Source organism: Ochotona curzoniae, unplaced genomic scaffold (assembly GCF_017591425.1).
Source record: "Ochotona curzoniae isolate NIBS_2020 unplaced genomic scaffold, NIBS_Ocur_1.0 contig_43, whole genome shotgun sequence".
In the NCBI taxonomy this organism is placed as follows: domain Eukaryota; kingdom Metazoa; phylum Chordata; class Mammalia; order Lagomorpha; family Ochotonidae; genus Ochotona; species Ochotona curzoniae.
Genome location: NW_024466218.1, coordinates 39349952 through 39371017, shown reverse-complemented (window position 1 = coordinate 39371017; position 21066 = coordinate 39349952). Strand labels below are relative to the sequence as shown.

The window sequence follows — 21066 nt, the reverse complement described above, 5'->3', positions numbered from 1 at the left end:
GCCAGGCTAAAGCACTCATTGGTAGACACCAACGTGATATGAGAGTCAAGCCAGTCTGCGGGTGGTGGATGCTGAGTCTGTGAGCCCTGGGGGTAGGGAGTCTGGCAGGGCTTGGGCCATTTGGCCCAGGTGCCTTGACCTGGCTGTGAGATGGGTGCTGCATCCATGAGCCCTGGTGGGGTCCAGGTCCTGTGCCCGCCTGTGTGATGGGTGTCGGGTCCAAGAGCCCTGGGGGCATGGGGTCTGGTGGGGTCAAGGTCATTTGGCCCAGGTCCTCGGATCCAAATGTGTGGCGGGGTGCTGGTTCCATGAGCTTCAGGGGTGGGGAATCTGGCAGGGCCTGGGTCACCTGGCCTGTGTTCTTACACTTGTCTGTGAGGTCGTGCTGGATCTGTGAGCCCTGCGGGTGGGGTATCTGGTGGGGGATGGGTCACCTGATCCATATCCTTGAGCTTATCCACCTAGTGGGTGACAGGCCCATGAGCCCCAGGGCTGGGGGACCAGCAGGACCTGTGTCACCTGGCCCAGGCCAATGGGTCCAACTGCACGGTGGGTATTGGACTTTTGAGTCCTTGGGGTGAGGGGTCTGGTGAGTCCTGGGTTGTCTGGCCCAAGTCCTTGGGTCCACCTGCAAGGTGGATGCTAGGTCTGTGAGCCCCAGGGGTGGGGGAGTCCAACAGGGCATAGGTCACCTGGCCCAGGCCCTTAGGTCCACCTGTACAGTGGTTACCAAGTCTGTGAGCCCCAGGGATAGGGGTCCAGTGGGGTCCAGGTTACCTGGCCTGGGTCCACAGGTCCACCTCTGAGATCTGGTCCTCCTCAGTGTCAAGGATGGAGTGGTGGATGGAAGCCTTGGTGCACATAGAGGATATGATAGCCTACTGGGGCTTGCAAAGGACAGCTAGTGCCATAACAGAGAATGGAGAACAGAGCATATAGACAATTTTCCTAGCCAAAGGATGACAGCAAATATTTGGGCAGATGGAAACTCTAAGGTTGACTATGTCAGCAATGGACACTGGAAGGGTTTCCTCATCCTTCGATCGGTGACATCAAGAGCATTTCAGAACTACTGCATCCATCTGGGCAGAACCTGCAAAGCATGCACCACATCAGGACAACGGGCTGATAGCAGATGGCCATTCTCCATCCCTGGGTAATGGGATGGTTGGGAGGCTGGGCATGGCTTTTACCCCTGTCTCCTCCCTCCCCCAAGAAATGGGAAGAAATAGAAAGTTTGGAAACAACGATCACACACTTCTCCCTAACCATGGAACCTTCACACTTGATCAACTAGGTAAACTTTAACTAAAATACAAAAATAAAAAAGACACATGCATGTACCCTGATATGAAACACGAAACAAACTGAAAACAAGCTAGATTGCTTTTCTGAACGATGTATAAAACAACAGGTAACACCCTGCAGTGTCTCAGAACACGACAACAGGTGACACCCTGGCACAGTGTCTCAGGAACATCGACACTATAACACAACAACAGGTGACACCCTGTCACAGTGTCTCAGGAGCATCTACACTAACGCAACAACAGGTGACACCCTGTCACGGTGTCTCAGGAACATCGACACTATAACACAACAACAGGTGACACCCTGTCACGGTGTCTCACAAGCATCTACACTAACACAACAACTGGTGACACCCTGTCACAGTGTCTCAGGAGCATCTACATTAACACGACAACAGGTGACAGACACCCTGTCACAGTGTCTCAGGAGCATCTACACTAACACGACAACAGGTGACACCCTGTCACAGTGTCTCAGGAGCATCTACACTAACATAACAACAGGTGACACCCTGTCACGGTGTCTCAGTGTCACAGTGTGACCCTGACACAGTGTCTCAGGATTATCTACATTAAAACTAATACTGGAAACAAGGAAGTATCTTTGCTTCAACAACAACAACATGCTTCATGTGAAGTATATGCTACTTTTAAAACGTGGCGAGGGGAATGATATATTATTTTTCCTCAGGTACATTTAAAATTACTAACTTCACTTCAATTGGTGTATTTAAGGAAAGAAAAGTGAACTGTAGCAAAACCAGAAGGATGGCAAACTGCATATCTACCCAGCGAGAACTCTGGTGATGCATTTTTTTCTTAAAAAGATTACTATGTACAACAGATGTCAGGTAGACTTGGTAAAAGTGAATGATCCAATTGTTCTGCTTGTGTCCCATCACAGGTTGCTGGTGGACCCTGACTCTATTTTGCGTCACTGACAGGAGGCCACAGGGAAGGAAGTAATTAAGCTCCAATGGTGAGCAGGCCTCACAGGAAGGCTGCACAAGGGCTGGGAGGGGACTGATACCAGCGCTTCTCAATGTGGCGGCTGGCCCAGCTCTGCAGCATGCTGCCTGCAACAGCTCAGCACTCCAAAGAGAGACATGGACGTGGGATTAATCACACCACATCACTGGCCACTAAACTTCATTGTTATATCCCTTGTATATGAAATTGTGAAGCTGGCAGCAAGACAAGCTGCCCCAAAGAAGGACGTGGATGGGCTGAGTGGGGTGTTGTTTAGCTGCCACTCAGCCCACTCCTCAGTGATGGCTCTGCTCTAAAATCCATGACACTCAGACCTTTATTGTCACCACTTAGGAGACAAGTGGAAGAGATATCGGCATTTATATGAGATTGATGAAAATTAGTTCTAAAGCGTTCATTTCTCTTAATACTGCTAAAACAACTGTGTACACTTAAGAAATATTTGATCTAAATCATGAAACTGATGAAGTAATTGATTAATTGGAATTTAAGCCATCAGTCAGCAGATTCATCGACAGCTCCATTTACAATCTAAACCGTCAGCCCCACAACCCTCAGCATTCATGCCCAGTCAACAGGAAGCCAGCGGCCAGCACCCTCAGCTGCCGTCACTGCCCAGAGGGATAGCGTCTACATTCAGAATGTCCACACTGGCTCAAGTGCAAAGATTCCAGTTACGGTTAGGATTTCTACATCTGACACTAAAAAGGAATCAGATATCACTGGAAGTGGTGGCAAAAGAACACAAACAAATGTTAAATATACAGTCTTACAAAAAACAAGAAAAACTAGGCAATATGAAAATTTGAAAAATTAAATCACAAAAAAACAATTCTGAAAGCAAAGAAACCTTGATGGACAATAACGTTCTGACCAGTGTATAAAGCTTGGATGCTACGGAAGACAGCTCAGGGCGCGCTAGCAACACCAGCATCTATCTGGGAACGTGCTGTGGGTCACAGATCCCCACAGACGCACCTGGGAGGGCAGTGGGACATGGCCCCACATGCCCCACAGGTCTCACTGCCACCAAGTGAGAGACAAAGTAGAAGTAGGGTTCCTGGCTCCTGCCTAGTTCAGAAGTGGCTGTCACGGCCATCTGGGGAGGGAACCAGTGGAGAGGAGGTCTCTATTCCTCCTCTGCATTTAAAATAATAAATACTTGAATAAATCTTTAAATAGAAGAAAAACAGTATGAAATGAAATCTGGTATCTTAATACCTGAAATATGAGTAATCAGTAATTGTTCCAGTGACTTAAAATTAAATAAAAAAATAAAACTAAGGACTGTAAGAAAACTAAGTTAAAACAGACAACACTTAAGCCCAAATTCCATGTTACTGTTTAGCAATATTAAAACAATCCAAAATTGCATATTCACTTATTTCAGATGCATTTTTTGGGGGAACAAGGTGGAAATTCTTAAGGCTCTTGCAGGGATCCATGGCCCTCAGACTAGTGAATGACCTAGATCAGAAAGTAATTCTCCTCACAAAACAGACCGCACAGCAAACCTAGAGACTGCACAACAGGACTGCCTTGGGTATGGCCTTCACTATCCGGTCAGCACCATGGTCAGCACCACAGACAGCACCTCTGGAGCCCAGTGCTCTAATACTCCATTCCTACTTGGGTATGGCCTTCACCACCCGGTCAGCACCATGGTCAGCACCACAGACAGCACCTCCAGGGCCCAGTGCTCTAACACTCCCTTTCTGCTTGGTTGGCTATCCTACTCTGGCACAGTGAGGACATGATGAAAATGGCTGAGCTGACACATTTATCTTCCATAAGGTGTTAGTGTCCACCATCTTCACTCTCCTCCTCTGGAAAAGTGGACATTTTCCACCGCTCCACTGTCTGCCCTGGTCACAATCATATCCTTATGTGCCAGAATGCTCACCCAAAACCATTTCCATATTTAGGATAGTGGTTTTAACCCCACATACTTTCCCCTGAAATCATTAAAAGGGTACCTCTCAAATGCAAACATTTTACTATAAATAAAGAACACATGCAGGGAGCAGGACAGTGGCATCAAAACCTCCACGGCTCGACTTCTCTGTATCTGCATGAGAGTATGTATCAGAAGCCTAACAACTGAGCAGGCCTGCAGTGATTCCAGCAGCATTTCTTCAAGAACAATATTAAATTCAGCTAAGAATGTGTTCAATACAATCCCTGTGGCAACAATAATGAAATAATACATACTGACAGAAGGGACAGGAATTAAAACAGTACAATAGAAAATACTGGTTTAAAACAAAAGAAGGCAGTAAGAAAGTAACAGAGACACACATATCAAATACCCTAAGAAGCATAGCAAGCACAGCGACAGAGTTCCCTCCCTAGTATACTGCCTTACTAAATCGGAAGGCAGAAACACAGTGGGCCATGTCTCCTATTCCCACCAGATCTCCAGGGGTCACCACCCCAATGACAATGGCAGCCATGGAAGATGCAGTCCCAGGCTTCCCAGCCAGAGCACGAAGGGCGCAAGGCCCAAGAAGGCCTGGGAGAGCACCTGACACCTCACATTCACTTCACCCACAGCAAGTGGATCTGGGCTGGAGCCTCCAAAACAGATCATTTGCACAGTCACCTGTCAAGAGGATGCCATGTGCATGCCTCTCACCAGATGGCAATGGGCTTAGAGGACCAGCGGTCCCCTCTGTGGCATAGGCTTCTGGGTCAGGAGGAGGGATGTTCCCTCTTTCTCAAAGAGGATATAGGAGCATTACTCCTCAAAAATGGAGGAAAAATTAAATAAGGGCTCCTGAAATCTTCCCACATGGCGCATTCACACTAAAATGTTCACAGACCAGAATGCGCTGAGCTTCCTGTATGACACGCTCATTCACCCATCAAGGCAGAACAAGCCATGCACGGTCCACGGTTCTCAGCCTCACCCAGTGATGTGGACGACACAGCCATAGGCCAGGGCACTGGGGACCTGTAGGAGAGCTGCCCAGGCGCTTCTTGGTTCCCACCACAGCTTCTCAACTTCACCACGTGGCAGTCCCACCTCCTTCCCTCTCAATACCCACCACTTTGGAAAGCTCACAGTAATATCAGCGTTTTGTGAAGTCCATGTCTACTGACCTAAAACAGAATCCTTTGAGCCCTCCAACACAGCCACAACGTGCCTTCTCACTGCAACAGAACCTACCTATGAAGTCTTGCCCCTTTTGTACACCAAGCAACTCTAGGTGGAGTTTGCAGAGTTGATGAATCCAAGTGCAATGCAGAAGGGCAATCAAATTCTAAGCCACATAATCATTTATGTACTTGGATTTCAGTGGTCATCTGTGAATGGAAACTCTCACTGGGTGAGTGGGTTAGCAGGATTATTTTAAAACACATATATGGTGAAGTCATGTTTTTAAATATCAGCAATGAAATGTAATCTAGAAACGAATACCTCAAAATATAATTGAAAGATAATTATACATTTTATTTTACCTTTTAAAATGAAAACTAACAAATTACTACATCATCAGCAATGTAAAGCAGCGAATAAGTAAAGTACCTGCTTTTTCTGAAGTCCTAAGGAACACCATATCCGATGGGATTCTTTGGTTCTGCAGAGAACAATACAAAATGTTAACTGTCTACATGCAGCCTTAAGTATTGACACAATTCTAAACTAGAGAAAAAAAGGAAAAACTCAAATGTATTACATGGATAAAAGCTCTCACAAGTCAGCAATCATAACCTTAACCCATTATTGCTAATAATTCCATCAACTGTGAAAAATCTATCAACCTAGAGAAAAAAACTGCTTACCTACAACAGTAATATTTCAAATAATTTCATGAATTATGTGTATTTTGAGGGACCTAAGTAGACACTTCACTTAGAAAGAAAATAAGAAAAATGGATCACTTATCAGCAGAAACAAAACAGGCTTTCTGAAAGCTGAGGGAGACCAGCTGGGGCAGCAGTATTCCTTTCTGACACTCAGAAGAATGAACGGGGGAGATCCATAGACCACGCAAGCCAAGGATGAAACCCTGATGGAAGTTAGCAACACAATCATGACACACAGAAATGAGTGGAACAGTCAATCGGGAAAACAGACACAGCTAAACAAAGAGGAAGAGATACACATTTTAGAACGGAGCTGGCGGGGCGGGAGATGGAGGAATACCAATGAACCCAACAGAAAGCACAGGATAGAAACAATGTGAAGGCAAAAATGAATGACACAGAAAACACACACACGCCTCAGTACACACATGAACACCAATGCCCATACAGACACGATCACACATATGTGCAGACAAGCACATACACACAAACATCATACATGAATACCAGTGACAAACAGCAATAAATACACTCCCTTCAGTAGTTAAAAAAGTAGCAGAACATAATGAAGATGAGTATGAGGAACAGCAGGCAAAGCTGAGGCCTGCAAGGCCAGGCTCCCATATAGGTGCTCGTTCATGTCTGACCTCTCCATGTCCAGCCCAGCTCTTGGCTGATGGCCTGGGAACAGCAGCAAGTGTCCCGAGGGCTTGGGACCCTGATACCCAGACAGCAGCCCCAGCTAGAGCTCCTGGCTCCTGGTTCTGGCCAGGGCATTGTGGACACTTGGGGAGTAAACTGCAGATTTCTCACCATGTATCTCCCTCTCAAATACACAAATTACATAAAACATAAACACACTTAAGGCTCAGAAATTAGAATGTACAGCATTTACAGAAGCCAAAGCTCATAAACTGATCAATGTATTGAACATAAGCCAAAACAAGCCTCTGAGTGCTTTGGACAGCAAGGGCAGTTCTCATGCATACAGGGAAGCGCAAAGGCCGAGAGGACCACAGCTGACTCCACCTATCAGAAGTGGCAACCCAGACCCTAGGGACAAGGCAGAATCCCAGCATCCACGTGCGAGAGGGTCTCCCCAGTGACACAGATGACAGACTGGGGCCCCCTAGGGCTGTGGAGCGATGGTGCCAGGGCTATAGGCACTTCAACCTCAACTCCAAACAGGGAAGTCAGAATAACCCACCTGACAGATGATATGGAAGTTTTTATATTCACAGACCTGCCTTGTCACTCATCAAACACTGTAAGAATATTTCCATGATTTTTCGGTAGGAAAGAATTTCTTTAGAAAGATCACCACTAACATACATAAATACATACCCACAAAAGCACACTCTACCAACATCCTGTTCAACCACGCCTCCCAGGAGGCAGAGGAAGGACACGGCAGATCTAACACAGGAGTCGGAGCCAGGGAATAGAACAACCACACACAGAAAATCATGTGAAAATGTCCAATTGATTAGACTTTATACAAACACGTGCTAGGGACACAATCTGGAAAGGTGCCATGTGCTGTTCAGGAGGCCATCACCTCAAAGACCCCTGCATAATCCTTTGCAGCGAATACACTCCAGTGCCACGCCTGGATGTCTGATTGGTGCCAGGGACACAGACAGTGAAAGGCAGACATCACTTGTAAGGGGCATACCCTAGGGGCATCCCAAAAAATGCACCGAGAGCAGAATGCCTGGGAAGACACAGAAAGAGCAGCAAGCAGAAAGAGGGACGGTCGGAGCAGCAATGCAGAGGAATCCCAGCAGGACTGGCCAACACCACCCACCCCACAATTCCAAGTGCTCCTACCAAAACCAACTAGCCCCGCGTTCCAGGCCTGGGTTATGAACTCACTCACACCAGCTCCACACTGTCTCCATTACCACAGCTTGGTGTTAAGGTCTGAAATGGAGACGTTGAGCACTCAAAGCCACACCGGCTGTTCGGTGTCCCCCCATTTCCATGTCAACTGAGATGCCATGGGGAGACCAGCTCAGTGAGTACTGCTCCCATGACACCGCCTCACACCACCTCAGGACTTCCTTAACATCTCCACAACCCTCCATACTTTGCTCTTTTGTTACACTTACTCTTAAGAATTTAATTCCTCTTGATGAAATTACAAGTGGGATTTCTCTCGGTTTCATTTCCACACTATCGTCCTTTACTCCCTTGCTCTGTCTTCTGTGAGCACTTTCCCCTTCAGCAGCCCTGTGCTCTCTGCCACACCCGGCCATCTCTTCAATCAGTCCCCGTTCATGACATCTGAACTGTTTCTGGTCTCTAGTCACTGGGGATAGTGCAGATGTAACATCCCCACATAAAAATGCATCTATTCTGACACAAATGAACATTTCTTCAACAAAGATGCACATTCAACTGATGGGTCACATGACACCTACACATTTACTCTCTTTAAGAGAGTTTGTAGGAGTTGGCCTTGTGGTGTAACAGGTTAAGCTGCTCACTGCAACTGGAGTCTTGGTCCCAGTCCTGACCCAGCTTCCTGGGAAGGACAGGGAGGACGTCCCCAGCACCTGGGTCCCTGACCCCACCAGGGAGACAGGCATGGACTTCCCAGCTCCTTAGCCTAGCCTGACCCAATGCCCTGCGTAAGGGCCATTTGCAGAATGAATGAACAAATGAATCTCCATCAATTTACCTTTCAAATAAACATATAACATCCAATGCCAAACCATTTTTCTGGAATAACCACACCATTTGATCTTCTAAGACAAACATGTGAGCCTCCTCGCTTACACTGCTGTCTGGACACCGTCACCATTCTACACCTGTGCACGCCCTGATGCCTGTTTAATAACACTCACCCCCACCTGTGCACACTCACCCCCACCTGCGCACACCTTGATGCCTGTCTAATAACACTCACACCCCACCTGTGCACACTCACCCCCACCTGCGCACACCTTGATGCCTAATAACACTCACCCCCACCTGCACACACCTTGATGCCTAATAACAACACTCACTCCCACCTGCGCACACTCACCCCCACCTGCGCACACCTTGATGCCTGTCTAATAACACTCACCCCCACCTGTGCACCAGTTAGGGCTCGTGGCATTTCACATGTTCCAGAGATATTCTGGTCAAATTTTCATTGAGTTTACAAATGCTTTCTCCTCATCTGCAGTGTGCCCTTCCACAATATTTACATGGTTTGTACAGTTTCAATTTCAATGAGATGTAAATGTAGTTTGTCAAATTTGTTTAATGTGATATTCTTGGGTAAAGTCCAAGAAGCCTTTTCCCATCCCAAGATTCAAAATCCCTCCAACTCTACATCAGATGAAAGTGCCTTGAATATCCCAGGTGAGCCAAGCCTGTACTTGCAGCAGAGTTTTGAAATACTTCCCTGACTTACACATGTGGACGGGTGTCCATGTCCTTTACAGTAACATCCTCCTCCTGCTCATTTATGGCACTGGTTCCCAAGCACATAGACTTCTGGCCGGAGACATCGCTGCAGGTGGCCCCTCCACATCCCTGCTTTTTGCTCCCTTAGTTGCCCAGAACTCCCCAGAGAGCTGCACTTAGTAGGGAGTATGGTGCTGAGAACTCCCCCAGTGCTGCACCAGGCAGCCTCTTCACCCTCATCTGTTTCCTCACGTTTCCTCAGGGAAGAATACCGTCAAGTTTCTTTCAGCTCCTCCTTGATGCTCAACACGAGTTTCTTCACAGCTTGTGTAACTAACAGAGCCCTGCTGATAACATGGGACATTTTGGGACATCATGACACTGCAGTGACCATGTGCCCTCCCAGGGCTGATGTGCAAGGCTGTCTAACAAGCCAGGAGCACGAAGCTTCTCCATGCTGGTTAAGGCTTTGGAGCTCACACAATGTCTTCTGTGCGCTACACAAACCCCCTTCTCAGCTGACAGGCCACTCCCCAGTGGCCAGCGGAGGGCAGACTCAGCTTCTGTGAACCCTTCCTGCTCCCTTGCGCAGTCCCCAGATTTCAGGGTGCAAGTGCTGTTCCAGCAGGGCACAGCCTGCAGAGCCGCCTGGCACAGTCATGTCCAAATAAAAGCCACAGTACCAGGCATGCACCTAGTGCCTAAGAGTCAGTGTGTGCACACCCCTTACTATGGTGAGTCAGTGTGTGCACGGCCCTTACTATGGTGAGTCAGTGTGTGCACGGCCCTTACTACGGTCAGTCAGTGTGTGCACGCTCCTTACTACGGTGAGTCAGTGTGTGCACGGCCCTTACTATGGTGAGTCAGTGTGTGCACGCCCCTTACTATGGTGAGTCAGTGTGTGCACGGCTCTTACTATGGTGAGTCAGTGTGTGCATGCCCCTTACCATGGTGAGTCAGTGTGTGCACGGCCCTTACTATGGTGAGTCAGTGTGTGCACGGCCCTTACTATGGTGAGTCAGTGTGTGCACGGCCCTTACTATGGTGAGTCAGTGTGTGCACGGCCCTTACTATGGTGAGTCAGTGTGTGCACGGCCCTTACCATGGTGAGTCAGTGTGTGCACGGCCCTTACTACAGTCAGTCAGTCAGTGTGTGCACGGCCCTTACTATGGTGAGTCAGTGTGTGCACGGCCCTTACTATGGTGAGTCAGTGTGTGCACGGCCCTTACTATGGTGAGTCAGTGTGTGCACGGCCCTTACTACGGTCAGTCAGTGTGTGCATGGCCCTTACTACGGTGAGTCAGTGTGTGCACGGCCCTTACTACAGTCAGTCAGTCAGTGTGTGCACGGCTCTTACTATGGTGAGTCAGTGTGTGCACAGCCCTTACTATGGTCAGTCAGTGTGTGCACGGCCCTTACTACAGTCAGTCAGTCAGTGTGTGCACGCCCCTAACTACGGTCAGTCAGTGTGTGCACGCCCCTTACTACAGTCAGTCAGTCAGTGTGTGCACGCCCCTAACTACGGTCAGTGTGTGCACGCCCGTTATTACAGTCAGTCAGTGTGTCCATGGCCCTTATCGCAGTAGGTTCTGTGCCTCCACTCCTGACCTGAGTTCCTGCTAATGCAGACCAAAGAAATGGCGGGTGTTGCTGACGGCTGGCTGGGAAGGCAGCTGCAGATTTCCCCATCCATCACCCTGTTTGTGGCCTGGGAAAGCAACGGAGGTCGGTCTAAAGGTTTGGAACCCTGCACCTATGTGGGAGACCCAGAAGAAGCTGCTGGCTCCTGGCTTCAGACTGGCTCAGCTGCAGCTGCTGAAGCCACTTGGGGAGTGAACTAATGCATAGATATCTTTTTCTGAGTCTCCTTCTCTCTGTTAATCTGACTTTCCAGTAAAAATAAATAAATCTTACTTTTTGAAAAAGTTTCAGTTCTAGCCTTTTACATTTAGTCAAGACCCAGCAGTGCAATCAGGCCCAGAAGGAAATGGACACAGTGAGCCCATCAGGGCTCAGATGGAGCCTTCCCGTCACCGCACGGACACAGTGCACAGTCCCTGGGGACCCAAGGCTTGGAGCCCAGCACTGCCAGCCTCTGTGCTGGGAAGACTGAGATCAGGATCCAAAGAGGCACCCTATCATGCCACCCACTTCACGCAGAAGCCCAGCCTCGAAGGATTCAGGCTCTGCAGGCTGGACCGACACTGAGTTCAGCCTGATGCTTCCTGAAAAGACGATCCAACTGCAGCACCTCTTGTGAGAGTCACGCCCACAGCAAGTGTGCAATGCACGCTGTTAACCAGCAGGAGGCTGGAGAACGACAGGGCTCGGAACGCGCGGCCCACAGACACAGATGACCATGTGAACAAGTTACCAAAACACACTTGCTTTTAGACAATTTTTGTAAAAGGCAAACATCCAAGACATTCTTGGAGTACAGACCAACATTAGCAAAAGCCATTTTGTCTCCCAGAGGGAGAGATCCTACCTGGCTGATGCCTACCAGGTGGCTCAGGCCGAGTCTGTCCTGAATATCTGTGTGTCACCAAGAGTTCAAATACCATGTAGGAGGCCTCCTGGGCACCTACCTTCCACAGCCTTAAAGAATCAAAAGAGACAATCCACAAAAGTGTATGCAGGCAAGTCAACGCATACCTAGAAGAGACGTGAACAGAGTGGATCCCAGCACAAGGCAGGCAGCACAAGTTAGCACAGACTGTCTCATGCAGACACACACAGTGGGCAGGGCGCTCACATGTCAATGACAGGATGAGCAGAGCAGTCCACACGAGTCCACACAGCACTCACTCATCAGCAGGGAGGCGGAAGAACACAGCTCGGTTTGTTCTCTCCCAGGCATACATGCATGGCAGGAGATGCCCGTATGCCACAGGAAGCCAACAGGCTCCCAGCAGACACATTAGACACGCGTGCAGTGTGCACAGGGGGAGGGCAGAGGGAATGACACACCAGGCCAACAGTGTGACCACCCTCCCTCTTTCCCATGCTGATTCTCATTTTCCTCCCACACTAACTCTAGTTCACTCTTTGTTCCCTAAATCTTTATTTCCATTTACCTTTCCTTTTTTAAATGGAAACTCTAAGAATTACATGTGACAACTATACACAGCACCACCGTGTGTAAATGAAATTCTGAAAACTGGACCGTTATTACTGGTTCTGAGCAGTCCTGACACTGTGCCATCAGCAGTTAGCACACCCTACTTGCCATAATGCACACCTCACCTGTGTACACCGACTACATCCAAGCCACACAGACAGAAGGCGCAAAATGTAGCTGGTTCTTCATGTATATCAAATCTTACTCAAGGACATGAGGGTTAAAATATCTGTCTCAACTGTCTTCAGATTCAAGACACTTGCAATCGGGCGAACTATGAGTGAGCAGTATTTAAAATGTACCAACCTTTTCCACTATGATGAGGTCTCCAACTTGAATGTCGGAACTCTGCACTTGGACTTTACCTTAAAAAGAAAAAGAATCAGCTCAAGCAAGGAACAGCACACCAGACTTCAGCTTTTAATAGGCAAAGTATAATTTTCAAAATAACTAGGGGAAAACAAATCAAGATCTATAGTTACAGTTGTAATTTTAAACAGACACACTAATAATCAATATAACTAACTAAGCCTCCCTGTAGGCATCTGAGAAGGAACGTCTTTTGGAAGTTCAATCAGAGTCCCCATCTGGGAGCTTCTCCCCTTATTTTTTCACAATCCCAGTTCTCAGTAAAATCAGCAATAATCAGAAATAACAAGTTCAAGAGTTTGATGACTGAACCTGAATAACTTGATTACAAATGAATGTCTCTGACACATAACTCACAGAAAACTAAAACCAGACCCGGCGCGGTGGCCTAGTGGCTAAAGCCCTCACCTTCAACACGCCGGGATCCCATATGGATGCCGGTTCTAATCCCAGCTCCTCCACTTCCCATCCAGCACCCTGCCTGTGGCCTGGGAAAGCAGTCAAGGATGGCCCAAAGCCTTGGGACCCTGCACCCACGTGGGAGACCTGGAGGAGATTCCTGGCTCCTGGCTCCGGATTGGCTCACCTCCAGCACTGGCTGTTGCGCTCACTTGGGGAGTGAATCATCGGATGGAAGATCTTCCTCTCTGTCTCTCTTCCTCTCTGTATATCTGACTTTGCAATAAAAAATAGATCTTAAAAAAAAAAAAAAAAAGAAAATTGAAACCAAAACCACATTCCACAGAGCAGGATCGGCAAGCAGCCCTTCTACTAGCAGTAATTCTTCAGCTATTATAGCGAGAAAATTCTTCAACTGTCTACATATTGCCTAACATAGAACACTTACCTGTGAGGGCTACGGAGTACAAGTCCCAGAAGGCACACAGGTCCATTCTGCCCTCATTTCTGACTGCTCTCGAACCTGGGGCAGATCACCTGCTGTGGCACTCGGTCCACCTGCTGCTGCCTGGCACGATGCACATCCCCTGGCATGCTTCTCAAAGCACCTCTCAAAGCGGGGGTTTAGTGCTAACACCTTGCTCCTGGACTTTGATAAATCATGCATTTTCTCCCAGGGTACCCCAATTATGCAAGCCCATGGGTCTGGAGCCCCTTTTATTCCCAAAATGAAACAGCATTTTTATGAGCCAGGTTCGGACAAAACATTACTACGGGTTTATGGTCCTAATCAGATACCTACACACAGCAAAGGGAGCTGCTCCTCTGCTCGCCACTCGGCCAGACAGCAGGCGCGGGCGCCACTGACAGCCTGCACTCGTGTGCCAGCACATGGGGCTGGCACGAGTCTCTGCCAGGCACTTCGCTCTCTAGCACCTCTTTCCTTTCTGCTGATTTCTTTATTTTTATTTTCCTTTTTTGCAGATTTATTTATTTTTATTGGGAAGGCAGACTTAGAATGAAGGCGAGATGGAAAGATAGCCCATCTGCTGCTTTATACTTCCCAATGACAGCAATGGCTGGAGCTGAATCGACCCGAAACCAGGAGCCAGGAGCTTCTTCTAGGTCTCCCACACAGGTGCATGGTCCCAAGGTTTTGGGCTGTCCTCCACTGCTTTCCCAACTCACATGCAGGGAGCTGGATGGGAAGGCTAGCAGCTGGGATATGAACCGGCGTCCGCATGGGATCCCCGCACTTGGAGATTTGCGTCAGCTAGCTGAGCCAGCACACTGCCCCTTTGCTTTCTTTCGGCTCACTCTGTTACAGAGACAGGAGAAACACCTGCTCTCCTAAGAGGCACTGTGGTAGGAAACGCCTGCAGGCATGTAACAGAGCTCACGAGAAACGTGTGTTGTTAAACATCATGCATGGATTTCACATTTTTCTGTGTCTAAGTGAACTTAAATTTTTGTTTATTTTTTGAAATGCACAGGGAGACAAAGATGCACCACTTCACTCCCCAAATGCTAGCAATGCGCAGGCCTGGGCCAGGACAGGGGGCACCAGTGTCTGCACAGCACCAGCCGCCTTGCAGGGCACGTAGCAATGAGCAGGCCTGGGCCAGGTGAGAGCCCGGGCTAGAGCAGGGGGCACCAGTGTCTGCACAGCACCAGCCGCCTTGCAGGGCACGTAGTAGCAAGCCGAATCAGCCACGTAGCTGGCTTCTTACACTCCACAACAAATCCACTCCCAGCTCACCTTAGGTTCCAGTTTTCCATGAATTTCTGAAGTGCTCTCACATATTGACTGCTAATTCCATTTTTGTGAAACTTACTTTTGATTAAGAAAAAAGGTTTATGGCTAAAATACAGCACCAAAAGTTCTCAAAGGTTTCCTAAGATTACGCTATAAACAATACGTTCCAAGACTAAATATAGGATAACAAAGCAGTGAGACCACAGGCCCATATGTCTGATCAGGGCATGCACACGCACTTCCCTCGTTCCACAGGCCCAGACTTCTTCAACAATTCTAACACTGCATGCCGGAAAGTGCAGGTCCTCCTTCGAGCTCATCGTCCCAGTGGGGAGAGAAAGGCAGGGAGACTGTGCTCACCAAAGCTCTCTTCCAGGCAAGGCTCCACACAGGGACCTTGACTCCCCGCAACCCACAGGAGAGCGCAGATGGGGTTCTGGCCTCAGCCGCACAGGGACAAGCCTGAGCACGGAAGGCTCCCTCTATCGCTCTCTGCATCGTCACGTGCTGGTCTTCCCCATCGCCCCTGCACTGTCTTGCAGGCATTATTCCCTGCCCAGGTCCCACCTGCAGGACACCCTGGCCCCTCTGACCTTGAGAGCAGTCTCCAGAAGCTATCAAGTTGTAAATATTCAAATAACCACATCTATCTTCTAAATCTCAGACTCTATGATAAGTTCAAGGAAAAACTGATAATTACTTTCACGGCCGTTCGTTCTCTAAGAAACACCTAAAATTAACCCATGGTACAACAGCACAAGGACTGCGCCATGACCCTGGAGCTCCTGAAGCTCCTCGGCAATGGCACGACGGCCTACAGAGCATGCCCACAGACACAGGGATCGTGACTGACATTACCACAAGGCACCAGGAGCTGGCAGGAGGAAATGAGTAGCCACATGTGAGAAACAGGTGACCGTGGACACGGGGCACCGCTGGACAGGCTGTCAAACCAGGTATTTCTTTCCTTCTCTGCTTCCCCTTTCAGGTTGATCAAGCACATGCACACAAGGCTCACAACACACCATGGATGGAGACTTTCCCAGGAGGCGCTCTGCTCACCAGAGGAAGCTGGACTTGGGTGCGCGATGGGAGCATCCCCCATTGCACCGCACGGTACGAGTATGACGCCCTTGCAAATAAGAATAAAATTCTTTTTTTTTTTTAAAGATTTATTTTTATTATTTTTTCATTGGAAAGGCGGATATACAGAGAGCAGAGACAGAGAGGAAGATCTTCCGTCCGATGATTCACTCCCCAAGTGAGCGCAACGGGCCGATACTATGCCGATCTGAAGCCAGGAGCCTCTTCCGGGTCTCCCACGTGGGTGCAGGGTCCCAAAGCCTTGGACCGTCCTCAACTGCTTTCCCGGGCCACAGGCAGGGAGCTGGAAGGGAAGTGGGGCTGCCGGGATTAGAACCGGCGCCCATATGGGATCCCGGGCGTGCAAGGCGAGGACCTTAACCACTTGCGCCACCGCGCCGGGCCCAAGAATAAAATTCTTAAGGAAAAACATTTTCCCCTCTAGTAACTGACATCACGACAAAAAATCCCTTCACAACTCAATTTCTGCATTATCTGCTGATCCACCACATGTGGAAATGTATTAATTACAATAATCTCAACCTGTTAAAAAACAAAAAAACTTGCCGTACATTACACACGAAGCAGCTGTGCTACTCCCGGCATCACACACGAAGCGACTCCGAGCCAGGGGTCTCTCCCAGCTCCCACATACAAACCTCCGGGGCTCAGATGGCTGGGGAGCAAATGAACAACTATGGTCTACCCATCCTGTGGAATGTTATTCGGACAAAAAAGCAAACCAAAAATAAGGTAACAAGCACTGAAATGTAACAAGAATGAATCCAAAACCTAAAACACAAGAGACAGTCCATCATGCGGGCCAGAACAGGCACCTCCAGGACAGAGCAGCTCGACGGCTGCAGGGACACAGGGCAAAGGCCGGGAGGTGTGGGCAGGACTCAGGGCACACAAGCACTCTGCAACCTTACAAAAAATTAAAGAGTGATTTATTTTCATGGGAAAGTCAGAGTCATAGGGAGGATTCTCCATCAACTGGTTCACTTCCCAAGTGGCCTCAACAGCTTGGCCTGAGCTGATCCGAAGCCAGGAGCCAGGAGCTCGTTCCAGGTCTCCCATGTGGGTGCAGGGTCCCAACTTGGAGCCTTCCTCAACTGTTTTCCCAGGCCACCAGCAGGGAGCTGGATGGGAAATGGAGCAGCCGGGACATACACCGGCGCCCATATGGGATCCCGGCACATACAAAGTGAGGATTTAGCCACTGAGCCATCACACTGGGTCCCCAAAATTTCAATGTAGCCTACAGCTGAAGTGGGTCAAGTATGCAGTGGGTGTGTGGAACCCCCGCCCCACACAGGAGTGCCTGGATTGGAGTCCCGGCTCTGCTCCTGAATCCAAGCTCTTGATAATCCACGCCGTCAGTACACAGGCTTCAGCCTGGCCCACTCTCAGCTGCTGCAGGCATCTAAGGGGAGAAGCAGGTGACAACTAACTGACTGGCCGAACCTCCTCTCACCTTGTGTCTGGGACCACGCATACACAGGTAAGTAACTATCACTTGGCCTCTCTCTGGGTTCACAATTTTTTTAAAAGATTTATTTTTATTGGAAGGCAGATATACAGAAAGGAGAAGACAGAGAGGAAGATCTTCCATCTGTCTGAGGATTCACTCCCCAAACAGCTGCAACAGCTGGAGCTGAGCCAATCCAAAGCCAGGAGCCAGGAGCCAGGAGCCAGGAACTCTTCCGGGTCTCCTATGCAGGTGCAGAGACCCAAAGCTCTGGGCCGTCCTTGACTGCTTTCCCAGGTATGGGAAGTGGAGCTGCCAGGATTAGAACCAGCATCCATATGGGATCCTTGCGCATTCAAGGTGAGGACTTCAACCGCTATGCTAGTGCGCTAGGCCCTCTTTAGCTTCAATTTTGGGGTTCAGAACCAGAAAGTTACATAGAATGAAGCTCCGCTCAAAACAAGTTTTATTGAGAGCACTCCTGGGTGAGGATCACAGTCCAGTGAGACAGTGGGCCAGAGAAGTCGTGCCTGAGGATCATGGGGTGTGTCCTTGTTATAGGGAGGCTGAAAGGGGAAACAAAGGAGAGGTCTGAGAGCCAAAATAATGCATCTTACATAGTAAGGCAGAGTCAAAGGAATGCGCTTTGTACAGTAAGGCAGAGCGCTACCAGTCCAGCCTGGCCTTGGTGCGCCCCATGTCCCCAGCCAGGCAGGGATGTAGGCAGGGGCTTCTCTGAACAGGACAAGGTTCAGGCTCCTCCTCCCCTTGGGTGGTCCCTCACCCACTCGGCTGCGCCTTAATCTCTCAAATAAACTTCAAAATGAAGAGTAGAATGGAATTGTTTCTTAATTACTAAACATACAACGAAGTAGGAATGCATGAGAATAATCATTCAACTCACATGGATATAATGTTATAATTTGTAAGCTTAAAAACTGCAATGATGGAGATGAGAATTACAAGTCAACAGGAATGAAGGAAGGAATAATGCAGCTGAGACGCAGCAACAGACCTTTGCAAAATGAGAGAGAAAGAAAACCCTCGGGCATCAGTGAGCTGTGTGACACTCTCAGCAGCCTACAACTGTTACACTGGGATCCCTGGAGCTGGGGAGGGAGGGGAGAGCTTGAAGAAAGACGCTAAACTATTTCCATGTGTAAAGGAAATTAGAACCCACAGTTTTAACAAGCAAAATGGAATGTATTAGAAACATGAAAAAAATTATACTGAGCACATTATAACCAAATTGTTCAAAACAATCAACAAAATCAGAAGACATCAAGAAGGCAGTGAAACCCTAAGAGCAGCCAGTATTACCAAGGGAACCTTCAAAAGCAATTCACATGGGGAGAGCTCTGCCCTGCTCCTGGCTCCTGGGACTCACCTGGTGCTGTGCGCTGCCAGTTCTCCCCCAGACTAACCCCTCGGTCCAACATACTCCCAGTTGAGATCCTGGAAGGCTTGCTGTGGAAACTTACACATGATTCTGAAGTTCCCTGAAGCACCCCTGCCCATATCAGAGCAACCTGGTGGGAGGGCAGGTACCATGTGACTCCCAGAACTGCTGTCCACCATGAAGTGGACAGGCAGAGCAGCTGCAGGGAAAGCAGAGGCCCGACAGGAAGTACCCATCCAGGAAACTCAAGGAAGGTCACCCCAGGACCACACACACATCAAATCCAACAACGAAGGGCAAAAACAACATGAAGGCTTCAAGATACGTAGAAAAACTATTCAACAAAAACCAGCACAACCTCATGGCAAGAAAACCCCAATGAGCAGATACAAAAGGAGTGCATCTCAACACAACAAAAACCAGCACACTGGGCAGAAAACTTGTCCTATCTGGAACCAGACAAGGAAGTGCATTTGCACCATTCCTACTGATATACTCCCACAAGTCCACGCCAGAACAATCAAGTGGGAAAAACAAAAAATGACACCACATCGCAAAAGTTCTACTTGTAGATAACATAATCCAGTATGTGGAAAGCTCTAAAGATTCCACTGAGAAACTCTGGGAACCAGAAACAACTTAGAGGAAATGTAGACAACAAAATCTGCATACAAAAATCTATGGGCTATCTAGGAACTAACAACACAAGCAGAAGAAAATCAAGAAAATCGGCCCATTTTTAACAGCTACAGCCGGGAACTGCTCTGGCACGAAGTGGGAGAAAGGTGTACAGACAATGGTGCAGCCTCAGTGTGGTATCACAGGAGGTGGAGACTGGTGAACCAGGAGCTGGGGTTATGGAGAACACGGTGGAAGTCTAACATAAGAACCCAGACCTGGAACTCGCTGGAGGGAGTGGCACAAGTGACTGCAAACAAAGAGCTGAGAACCAACTGCAACAAGTAACGTACCTACCCAATGGCAAATAGGCAGTGTCACGATGACCAACACTGGCAAACGCTGCTTGCACTCTTGTTTTAAACCCTGTGACTCTGAGGTGCTGTGAGGATGCCTTGTGCAGCTGCTCATGTCCCCTGCATTTTCTACAGAACGCCCCACCCACCCATCAGATGTCTGTTTAATGCCATCCCACCTGGAGGGACCTGGAGCAGCAGCTCATGGTGACCAGGACCCGCCCTCCCAAGAGGAGCACTGTCCACCCGCTCACTGCTCATTTGGGTGTCTTTCTGGGAGAATGCCCTTGTTTAACTGGGTTATCTTCTGCTTCCTGACATCTTCTGAGGACTGGACCCGTATCAATACATGATTTACACATTTAACCACACAAGTGTGCTTTCACTTTCTTCATGATGTTCCTAATGTAAAAACTTACTAGTTTTGTTTACTTAATTTCTCATTCAAATTCTACTGGACAAATTAGTTGACAATTTTTCCTTTTACCATTTCAAAAGTAATTACAAAATTTATTTTGAGTGGCAGAGAGACAGAGCCTCCATCAGCTGGTTTATTTCCCAGTGCCCACACTGGCCAAGCCTGGGGCTATACTGGAGCTGGGATCCAGAAGCTCAATCCCGGTCCCCCACGGTGGCAAGAGTTCATTCCCCTGACCTGTCACTACATCTCCCAGCATCTGCACCAAGTGGGGCTGGGACTGAGGCTCTCCAACATGCAGCACAGGCACCTCTCCTGCCTACCCCTGTTCCCCACCGTGCGGGTGTCACCAATACCCTTCAGATCTCTCACTGGCAGGCAACACCTGACCAACAGTTGCTTCTCTAGCTGCTTTCCGAGAGCTGTCCTGAGTTTCTCCTTGCCAGGGCCCACTGCACTCTGTGGACTCCTGTCTTTTGTCAGATGGCAGAGTCTCTGGCCACTGCACATAGAGGGGTCCTCCCCTACAGGACTTTCAACATGTGTAGGACGGAAGTCCCTGGAGT

The 21066-nt window shown here is 48.7% G+C and overlaps 1 protein-coding gene across 4 annotated transcripts in view; it reads right to left on the bottom strand.

Annotated features, from left to right (window-relative positions):
• The window catches only part of ATP9B (ATPase phospholipid transporting 9B (putative)), a 164007-nt gene that overhangs the window by 101754 nt on the left and 41187 nt on the right, over nt 1-21066 (bottom strand). For all 4 annotated transcript variants that reach the window (XM_040985149.1, XM_040985150.1, XM_040985151.1 and 1 more), the window contains exons 6-7: nt 12938-12996; nt 5830-5881 (exon numbers count right to left, since the gene is read on the bottom strand). In XM_040985149.1, coding sequence (XP_040841083.1) covers nt 5830-5881; nt 12938-12996 — 111 coding nt within the window. The remainder of the gene's footprint in view (nt 1-5829; nt 5882-12937; nt 12997-21066) is intronic.